Raw genomic sequence first — 11,364 nt, 5'->3', positions numbered from 1 at the left:
GAACTACAAATTATTGGGTACATCCGACATTATTTATAAATCTATTTTTTGTATTTATTCTTATGCCCCTCTTAATTTGTTAGAGATAATATCAAAAATATATGTGTCCGTATTGATCTTATTAGAAGAATAATATATTTAGGTCTAATTATTTAAGTATATCTTTTAGGAAGATTGTTTCCTATCTTATATTCTTAGGTTTTGTATAAATACTCTACCTATTAATGAATAAAAAAGAAGTCATTCTATTCTCTCTTCTCCCTAATTTGTCTCACACATATATTTTCACGATATTATCTCTAACATAATTTAATAATTAATACCTCACCACTTCAGACCATCCCTTTAATAATACATGCAACATGTTACAAAAGTAAATAATAATAATAATAATACAAGCTTAAACATGTGAAATATTAATTAGAGAATATAAGATATTTTCTCCACCTCATTAGCTATGTTCACTGATTATGACACATAATTTTGAGATAAATTAATGTCGTTTATTAATTGTTAATTTGATTTTAAAAAAAAAAAACCTAATGTAAAGGGATTAATGGGAATATATTAATTAGGACTTGTTCTCATTGACTGAACTCAGCTGAATTGAACTGAAATGAACTGAACCGAACTGAAATGAATATTTTATAAGAGAAGGAAATTAGGAGCTGAACTGAACTGAACTGAATTTCAACGTAAGAGAACAGTCCCTTAGTTGGTTCAGATAAAATAAGTTTCTTTTTTATAGATAGAAGAGTTCAAAATAAAAAAATAAAATAAAAATTAAACATGTTTAGTTTTATAATGGGAAAATACAAGTTAATCTGCCACATAAACGAATTTTTGTTAATCTGATGGCATTTTTGTAAAAAGCAGGGTCATTTATTAAGTAATGTTCAAGTACTGATTAGTTACTGTTTGCTTTTTGCTTTTACTGTATAGTGAGGAAATTACACATGTACCCCTCAACTACTACATGAAAAGACGCATATACCCCTCCATTGCTACTTGAAAAGACAATTATACCCCCAGATAAACAAATTCGTTAATCTGGGGAATTGACTGGGGTCGGCTCTTTTATAATTTCAAACAAGCTCATATAAAATCATACAAAATAATACTAGTTCGAATAAAATTTTAATTAGTCGTATTTTTAAGTTAAGATAATGCAATTATTAGAGGAAATAAATTAAATTCACATAAAAGTTGGGCAATTGGGTTGAGGCCTTGAAGGAACCTAAGGGGATGAAGGCACCTGTGCACCTCTTAATAGTTTAAATCATATTCTAAAACAAAATTCTAAAGAATAGTAGGTATCATCTACATCGAATCCTAACATTAATAACTTCTTTGCAAAGTGCGGGTACTCCACTTGATGTCATGATGCGCAAATATGCTACGGGTAGTGAAATTTCCAATCCAATGATCCACGAAGGAAGTAGACTGTATAGTGATATATTATTGATTTTCAGTATTATAATTTTGAGTATCATAAATGATTTTGACTTAAGATACACAAGAATTATATATATTCTATTTATACAGAATTAATTAAAACATGTAAATTGTGTCATAAATATATGATTAATTCATTTACAGATAGAGAACTATTATTTTTGAGTTAATTAATTGGCAATCAAAATCAATACGCCTATTGTCTTAAACATTCATGTAAATTTGTCTTGCGAAATAAAATCACACATTCACACCAATGAATATCTTGAAAGTAACAGACTCCTCCCTGTCATTATTTTTATAAAAATTTAAAAAATTATAAAGTACGTACTGCTTACGTAATATTCCGTAATACAACATGACTAATTGACTATTATGAGTTTATGACAGCATGTTTTCGTATTGGACTTATGTGTTGACTTCCGCCTACCGCAGTCATGAGTACCCACTTCTGTTAGCTATATAGGATGGCGAAAAATTCTCCATACTTGATGGTGCAGAAAATTAAATCCAAAGAGTGAGTGAGGAAACTGAACACAAATTCATGAGTATCCGGTCCCTTTTCTCTCTATAAAATAAATAGTCCCCTTTTCCCACATTTTGCAAAGATTGAGTCCCTTGTTTTATACTTAACTCTCTAAAATAATGTGTTTGGTTTGAATTTTTTTTATGGAAATTAATGTAAGATGTAATTATCAGCCAACTATAGGATAATGTTTAAATGTTTAACTAAGTTTGTGTGTGCAAAATCACTCGTAAATTGTATCATGTAGTACCATCATGATTCATGACAAATAAAATCCTCTTTCAATAATATAAAAGTTTAGTTTTCCTTGCGATGGTCCAGGACGAGGCGGAATGTATTAATTATAAAAATTTGTCCTAAATATAAAAAAGTTTTCAAGACATTTTTTTTTCTCACTTTTGTTGTCACTCTTGGAAAACTCGTTTTAAATTAAGTTGTTTCGGTTAAAACAATGGGACCTTCGGCAAGGTCCTTCTAAAGTGGCTGAAGACAGGGCTCGGTCCAAGTAATGATGGGCGCGGCCGAGGATTTCCTGCACAGCAAACACACGTAAACTAGCCTCGGGGGTTGTGTCGAGGAAGGCCCCTCTAATGCCGAAGTCAGTACAATGTGTAGAAAGAAAGCTATGTAAGAGAATTAATTGCTTGAGGCTTGATGTGAATAAATGTAAAATGAGACAATTGAAGGCTTTTATACCTTTGCACATGAGGAGGAATAGGCCTAGAGCCAAGTGGGCTTGCCACGTTGACTGGGCCTTGAGATTGACCTTGACTTGACATTGAGTGGAGAGTTGAACCTTTGACCTTGGGCTTATAATTGAATCATTTATGGATCAGGCCCAATTAGACTAAATTGGACCCGAACATAAGCTAATATAAAACTCGTTGTATGCAAGACTCTTTGTGGGCGATGTGCTTTAGATTGTTATCACTAGAATCTTGACAAATATTGGTGACATTGATGGAAGTATCCAAAAGTAAAACTCTTATGGATGGATCAATATTTCTAGTTATAGGAAATAATACATGTACAAAATATATGGGAGAGTACCAGAGTTCTCAATGGTTGTCACACCCCTAAACAGTAAACACAGAGTCTAAGACCTCTAATGAAAGATAAGCTCAGTTTTGTGGAATATTTCTATGTGAAATTGTACGTCTATTTAACTACAACTGATGCAATATATATAGTATTAGGTATCTTTATCACTTAAGATTTTAGGTTTGACCGACTCTCAATGAGTAATTATTATATTATTTACTTTCCAAAAAAATATAAATATTATCCCTCAAGTAATATAGATCAAGTAACAAATATTTGATATATAGGATAAAATTTGGATGCCACTTTAACTCCAGCACTAGTAAACAAAAACCAAAACAAAGTGTGTGCAAAATAAGAGACTGTTCACTTCAGCTTAATTTCAGTTCAGTTCAGTTTAGTCAAATCCTAATTTCCTTCTCTCATAAAATATTCATTTCAGTTCAGTTCAGTTCAATTCCGTTCAGCTCAGTTCAATAAATGTGAACATGTCCTAGATGGATGAATAAATTTGAGATACTTCAATCAATTTGATTTGGTTCTTTGGTTCTCTTATATTAAGGGGTATGAAGATAGCGATATATGATTTCTTTTTTTTTTTTTTTTTAGTTGACACTTATTCCTTTTTTGGAAGTTTATTTTTAGTTTACATGTTTTCTTTTTGGATAAATGTTATACTTTGCATTTACTAGTCTAACCCCCCCTCCCCATTTGCTTTATTTTCTCCCCACTTCTTTATATATGTGCCTAAATTGAACGTGTCAACTAAATAGAAACGAAGAAAGTATATAATAGTAAATGTTAAAAAGGTTAGATACTACGTACCCGTATAGAACAACACTTTTCAATAATTCTTGATAAATACGGAATTCCTACCAAGCCATCCTTGCCAAAATGAGAATAAATTCTAATTGATCAAAACACCACTTCATGTTTGGGGTCAAGTATTGCTTTATACGTAGTAGTTCGAATAAGCACTATGATGAATAGTTGAATACTAATAAGTGAAAACCAGTACTTGATTATTAGACTTTAGGTATCCTATTCTCTTCCATTAGGTTCCTTATTAAGCAACTTACTACAGAAATCGAAGGTTATCATGCAAAGATACCTTCCTGTTTAGAGATTATGCCCAGTATATTTAACAACTAAATTCATTTCCTACTTTTGGTAAGGCCATATACTTCTTCTGCCTCTCCGCGTGGCTAGGGGTTAAAAGTGAAGAAGGGGATATTGTCCTCGTTTTAAAATGAAAAGCATTAGTAGAATAGTAGGGGATATTGTTCTCGTTTTGAATGGACAACATTAACCACCGGATTAACTATCTAAAACGTCATATATTAAAAATTAAATTTTTTATAAAACTCATCTCTCAATTGTCTATTTTGATATGTTAGCTCTCGTTATTGTTTGTTTATTCCAAAAAAACCTCGAATTGTAATACGCAAGCACGCTGAGAGAGAGGAGAAGCAGAGGGGCAAATAAGAAAGTTGCTCAAAAAGAGATTTTATACATGATTGTAAGGGAGAGAACATGACAAGAGGCTGGCAAGAAGCCAGCCTGCAAAGTGCAGAATAGCTGCTGCAATGCATCAACATGGCCATGGACATTGAGAGATCAAACAAGAATCTCCCAGAGCCAGAACCAGTAGCCTACATACAAGCAATGGAGCAATTTATTTCTGCTCATGCCAACAGCCCACTGATATCCTTAATTGCTGAAGTACTCTGAGGGTATTGAGGGAGGGCAGTTCTTCTTCGCCACAAATTTGTACTGATACAAAAGAAATTTATATGAAATGGATCAGTTTCTAACTCTCTTGACTAACATAACAACATAACGCACCACTTTACAAAGCACACTACACCACATTAATACGAAAAACAAACTGAACTAGTAGAGTAAATTTGTTCCTATTGTTTTAATCATTATTTATTAAGACTGAGAGTGAAAAGAGTGCATATGATTTCAATACTGAGTTAAATAATTTCAATACTAAACTCATTGAACTTTGATTCATGTCTAAGCATTTAATATTCACTAGCTTTTGTTTGATAGCTACAGAAATACCTCTGATCTTGCCTAAAAAAAATTGAAGCACTCTCTTCAAGTAGAAAGAAATGATGTGATTTCAAATGAATACGGAGAAGAAAAAAATCCTTCTGGATATGATATGATGATAAATTAAATAAAGTTAATACCTTATGATGGCTGTACTTTTCTCTGATTGCTGACAAATTAGAGCTGTGGCTGCTCAAGCAAAGCTGATGAAGAGCTTTCACGCATTCGTGTAAATCAGAAGGTTTGTAAAGTGTGTAATGTAGCAAAGTGGAGTTCTGCAAATATTCAATAAAAAGATATTATAACGCCATATTTTCTAAGAAGCTAGGATGGAATACACAGTCCAACAAAATCCAATAACATACCCAAGGTCTATGAGACGGACTGAGTATGTACTTGGCCAAAAAAACTGCTGAAGCAGCAGTCAGTGACGGGGCATACTGAAGCATGCTGTAATCCAAGAGGGATAATTCAGCAACATAGTTTGACAGGCACTCTAACTGCATTGATGGAGCCTTTAAGGGAGAAAAACGATAAGAAAAATTCAGTATAAAGAGTGCGTAAGCTGCTAACAAATAGGTGTCTACAATGAGATCCAATAAAATAAACTAAGGAAAGATACATAAAGCATAAATGGATACAAAATGACATTCACACATACCTCACTCATCACTTGAGCAGAACGGACGAATCGCCTAATGTCAAGTCAAATAAAGAAAAAAAATTAGCAGCAATGGGATGTCAATGTTGACTTAAACTACCCAAACCAAAATTACAGATAGTCATAAGATCAGTCAATAAAAAAATATCCTTGTCTACCTTAAGAAACATTTTGTGGTCGGAGCAGTCATTTCAAATTTCAGGAAGTTCAACACCGTAGCCTCCATTTCCAAAACCTTTTGAAAAGCAAATTTATTTGATAAGTATAAGTCATGTAAATTAAGGTACTTCTCAGATTGCAATGAGTGAAAACATAGTGGTTAGAGCCCAAACCTCCTCCTTAAGATATGTGTTGTCAGTAATGTAACAGAATTCCTCCACCTGGGGTGCACATATCTCCTCATATTTTCTGCAGAAGCCATTCAGTCATCACTTCAATAAATTTTCTTGGGCAAACATACACAGAAAGAAAAAAAAATTAAAACCCAAGTGGAAAATTAAATAACTTACGATGCAATCATCATGCATGCCACACCCAGCAACTGCAAGCGTTGCCGGTTAATAGTATTGCCAGAAAGATATCTATCTATGTAGTTAACAGTCAAATATAGGGTGTCGGGGACAAGCCTGTATTCTTCAGCAACCTGCGATAATTATTGCACCAAGAAATATAATTCAGTTTAAGAGTACTCTTTACTGAATGAAACTAGACATTTATATTTACAATTCTTTAACATTATGTTCTGATTTTCATTTAAAAAAGAAAAAAAAAACAGTTAAGTATACTAAGCTACCTCTACAAGCCAGTCAACGAGTATGGCACGCATACTGGCATTAATGTCTTTCTGAATCTTCTCTATGAAGTCTGTTGCAGGTCTTTTCAATGTCTGAAAAACAAGGAAATTAATGCAATTAAAAGAGAGTAAAAGATGAGGCATGGAGCTGAATCAGTGGATAGGAATGGGGGGCAGGGAAAAGAATCAGCAAGCTAAAGAAAAATAGGGGAATGTCAAACCTCGGATGCACGCAAATGCTTGTAAATATCACAAGCTATGGTTGCACAAAACTGAGGATCCATGTACTTGTCATCAACATCAACAACTTTGTCCAAATCCATTTCCGAAAGTATTTCTCTCTTACAATAATTCCCTGCAAAAGCAACATTGAACATGAGAATCATATACAGCTAGACAAAAGTCTAAAAAACAATCAATTAAACATCAATATACAGAAATCATCAAAAGACTAATTGTTTTAATCAACACTAAAAGATACCATAACATCTACTGAGCACCAAGACTATATAAGTGTCAAATTCAATAATGTGAAATAGCAACTGAAGGTAAAATAATAAACCTGCTATTTCCAATTTGTCATCAATGTGAAGGCTTTCAGATGTTTTTCTTGGAATGGAGCCTAGCAAGGCTGATTCACTCTCATCCAAATACTCAAATTCTGGGCTTTTAACTGAATCACATGTGGACATTGAATCTTCCATAGAAACAGAATCTGCATCTGATCGACTTGGAGAAATATCCATCCTACTCGAAGCTGATGGAATACCCACATGAGATAATCTCGGCGAATTATGCCTGTAAACCTCCACGACATCATTTCTGGGCAAAGATGTCTTTGATGAAGCCGCGACATTGGGTTTTTTCGTGAGCAAAGCCGGCAAGTTACTCCCCGGAAAGTTTGTACTGTTGAAGCTCGTTGCATATCCTTTTTTAGCCTTTATATTTTTTGAAGTAGCACATGGTACCTTCAAATATGAAATAACATCAATCATTATAATAAAACTAGTACATTTCAACTGTTGTAGTTTATACCACAGCATAGCTATGTAAATAGCAATGACTATTAAAACATCACTGGTAACACAAAAGAGCTCCCTACAAATATACAATAAAGTATTCTTCTAATCACAAAAATTAGAATAAATCAAAACAGTAGCATAATTTTGACAAAAGACAATTCTTAGATGGATAAACACCCTATAGTAAACATTAGTTGGAAGGAACAGGCTTCAATTTAGAACTGTAGAGGCTTATGAAACAAGAATCAATGTAAAAATCAATTAGCAAGGTATATTTAAAGCAAATGCCATATAATCAGCCACAACAAAGTTCTAGCTAGACAATTAACCTCACCTAAGAGAAATTTATACATATGAAAAAAAAAAAAAAAAAAAAAAAAATCAAGATAACAAAGCAAAATTCTTAAGTAAAAAATCATGCCACAATAACACGGTTTCAATTTCTAATTTCATAATCGAATTGCAAAAGTTACATAATTCCAGGGTTTAGTCTTCATAACACAAGACTATTGGTAAATCACTATTGAATATAGATCAATGCTTTCTTATGCAACCTTTTAAAAAACCAAAACAAAAAACAGATAACCATAATACTACATTAGACATAAACCACATTTGTTAGTACAACCTTTTGCCCTTTACAAATTTGCATTATACAAACTCTTCTTTAAGTATAATTGGTGTGTTTTATACTTTAAAAAATAAAATCAAAAACACCTAGGATTTTGTTGGATGTGTCTCAACATATAGTTTGAAATTATAAACTTTATATATATTATAATCACAGGTGAATGATAATGGTTTAAGTTATGCAGTGATAAAGGTGTACAAAAAAAAAGTCAGAATTATAAAAATTGAGAAATTATACAATTGCATCTAAACAGAAATTAAGGCTATAATTCAACAGTTAATCAAAATCATATAGAAACTGCAACAAGAAGATTAACAAGATTTTGCTTCCTTTCAACGGATAATTTTGCTCATTATTCATAAAATAAAACTCACTGATTAGCAGACTATAAACAAATTTTAGCCAAGATTTTCTATTTATATGATTAATTCATCAAACAAAGAATGAGAACAAGAATTGCCCAAATTTGCAATTAAACAAACAAAACCCATATTAAATAGAAAGAAACAAACTACACCCAGAAAGCCGAAAGAATGAACATCCAAGATTATTAGAAAGAAGAAAAGTGAAGAAGGCTTACGAGATGAGGAATGGTGGCAACAGAAGAAACAGAGGGACGACTCTGATTGGTCAAGTTAGAGAGAGGAGGTCGCTTCCTGTTGTTAGGGTTGGGTTTTGAGTTTCCGATAACATTTTCCGACGCCGGAATCTTCGTCGCTTGACGTTTCGACGCCGAAGAAACCGACGAACCCAAACTTTTCCGGTGACTTTTTAGCGTCGACATTGTAAACAAAATTAGGGATTACTCTCTCTCTCTCTACAAAGTAGAAAGTAGAAACTGTTTCCTATTTCGAAATCAGGGTTTTGAATTTAGGCGGTGAATTCAATTTGGGGGTTCTCTTTCTTTGTTTGTTCAGAAAACAAGTGAGAGTGAGAGTGTTGGTGTTTGTATATAAGGCCGTGTTTGGTTTTTATTTAATAAATGGGGAGCGTAACTTCCATAATACTCTCTCTCTTCAAATACAATACTTGTGGCATGTGGGTGACCTATTAAACAAGGACAGACCAATAGCAATTTGTTGTTTTGAATGTTTTGGACCACAACGTCTTTATGTAAGGTCACAGCTTTGTTAAGTTAGCTACATGTATTTAACTTGTAAATTTAAATTTTGAATTTGAACGTTAACATTTTTCTTCTTTTTTTTCGACTTTTTGTCCAGCACTCTTGCCAAGGCTTTGCAGTTTGCAAGGCAGTGTGTGTGTGTGTCTTACCAGCTTCAGTTTGAAATATCAAACTTACAACTTCACAAAGTCACAAAGCATGAAAGTATAAGTATAACATTGGAGAAAAATACTCATCATCTCATTAAGTTTTTTTGGACCGTACATTTTTCTTAAACGTGAAATAAATCATATTAAAGTTATATTGTACGGAGTATTTCAGTTGAGTATAAGTATAACATTTGAGTATTTCAAAATTTATGCAATATGTATAACAATATTGAACAAAAAAATTGAATCTACAACTGCTATGACAAATATAACAATGAATTAATACAAAACAACTTTAAGTAGAAGTATAACTTAGCTAAAATAGAATAATAATTTAAATTTGGCAAAAAGGGCAATGTGAGTAAGCCTGTTAATTTCGTCAAAACTAAGCATATGAGAATAGTCTTTGAGTAATGGTGAAAAGTAATGGGTCAACTTCAGAAAGTGGGAGTCAATGCCGGAAAGGATGACCTGGGTTTCATTAAACAAGAAAAGTGATCGTGGTTTTTTTTTTAATAAAGAATGTTTTAAAAGGTTTTTTTCTTACAAATTGAGGCATTTAAAGGCATGTTTACTTCAGCTTATTTTCAGTTCAGCTCCAATCAGTTCAGTTTAGTTCTTATCTTAATTTTCTTCTCTCATAAAATATTCAATCCAGTTCAGCTCCAATAAGTTCATTTCAGTTCAGTTCAGTTTAGCTCAATTCTGTTAATCAGTTAATGCCCTAAAAGGTTTTCCCTGACAAATTTTCAAAACAAGCCTTCAGTTTAGTAGCAGCAAGACAATTGTTGACAAATTTTGAAAAATTAATGTTGCAAACTCCTAAAATTGTTTCCCCTAATAAAAAAAAAATCCAATGATAATAGAATAAAAAGTGTCAAGTTAATTCATTTTACAGAGATAACTAAAAAATGACAATTACAACAAACTCATGTATATTATAAAAGAGTTTTTTATATGCCCAACTCATGAATGTATTATTTTGCCCCAAAAATTGGAATGGCTTGATAGAATTTAAAATATCTTAAAATTGATGTTTCATAAGTTTAATTGTGATTTATATTGAATAATACGTAAGTCATTGGCTGAAGTTGGTTCAACTATGACACCCTAACAATCTTTAGGCTATAACACAAAATACATAATGAAAAGGGTACAGGACAAATTATATTAGAAAGTAGACCTCAAGAACTTTCCAATGATATATTACAAGCCCACTTTGACTTTGCAATCAAAAGTTATGGATTTCAGAAAATAAGACTGTTTGGAGGAGTTGAATTGTTAGAATCGATGTAGGATCGTGGAATCAATCCGATTCCACCTATTTTATGAGCGATTATACTGGAGAGCGATTCTACCAACAATTTAAATTGTTTGGGTGGATTGGGATTGTAAAATCGTACGTTTCTACAATCCGAATGAATCACGATTTTAATAACATTATATTGCTTTTACGTAATCAAATATACACTTTATAATACAGTTTTTTTAAAAAAATTAAGACCACCTATGCTACATGTTATCAAATGGAATATAAATGTGAAACAAATCTGCAAATTGAATGAAAACAACCATAGTTCCACATAAACAAAAAGCAAAGGAAAATTGACTTAAAATAATCCCAATTATTAGTGATGGGTGCAAAATAATACGACCTCAATTATTTGCTTTCAACAGTACCACCTTCTGCAATATATATACATAATGGTATGCCAACTATCCTAAAAGGTATCTTGAGGAATATTTTATCCATATTTAGGAGTATTATATTCTTTTTATGGTAGCAATTATTAATTTTTTTTCCAAAATACATACTATAATTTTACCACATACACAATAACACCCTATTTTGACATGACACACACTATAATTAAGATAGATATTAGACTTGAAAAACGGACA

General features: G+C 32.3%; 1 protein-coding gene across 1 annotated transcript; it reads right to left on the bottom strand.

Annotated features, from left to right (window-relative positions):
- Positions 1 to 4,504: 4,504 nt before the first annotated feature.
- On the bottom strand, positions 4,505 to 9,123 carry LOC145614900 (cyclin-A1-4-like). Its single transcript, XM_081669970.1, has 11 exons — positions 8,771 to 9,123; positions 7,100 to 7,505; positions 6,759 to 6,892; positions 6,538 to 6,630; positions 6,254 to 6,387; positions 6,077 to 6,152; positions 5,903 to 5,979; positions 5,745 to 5,778; positions 5,449 to 5,598; positions 5,224 to 5,358; positions 4,505 to 4,795 (listed from the first exon to the last, which is right to left on the bottom strand). Exons 1-11 carry the CDS (start codon positions 8,972 to 8,974, stop codon positions 4,733 to 4,735), a joined length of 1,506 nt encoding a protein of 501 aa, XP_081526096.1. The 5' UTR covers positions 8,975 to 9,123; the 3' UTR covers positions 4,505 to 4,732.
- Between the last annotated feature and the right edge of the window lie 2,241 nt (positions 9,124 to 11,364).

This window comes from Chenopodium album, chromosome 25 (assembly GCF_948465745.1).
Source record: "Chenopodium album chromosome 25, dcCheAlbu1.1, whole genome shotgun sequence".
NCBI lineage: Eukaryota > Viridiplantae > Streptophyta > Magnoliopsida > Caryophyllales > Amaranthaceae > Chenopodium > Chenopodium album.
Note: the sequence above shows the minus strand (reverse complement) of the source record. Positions and strands in the feature narration are given on the sequence as shown.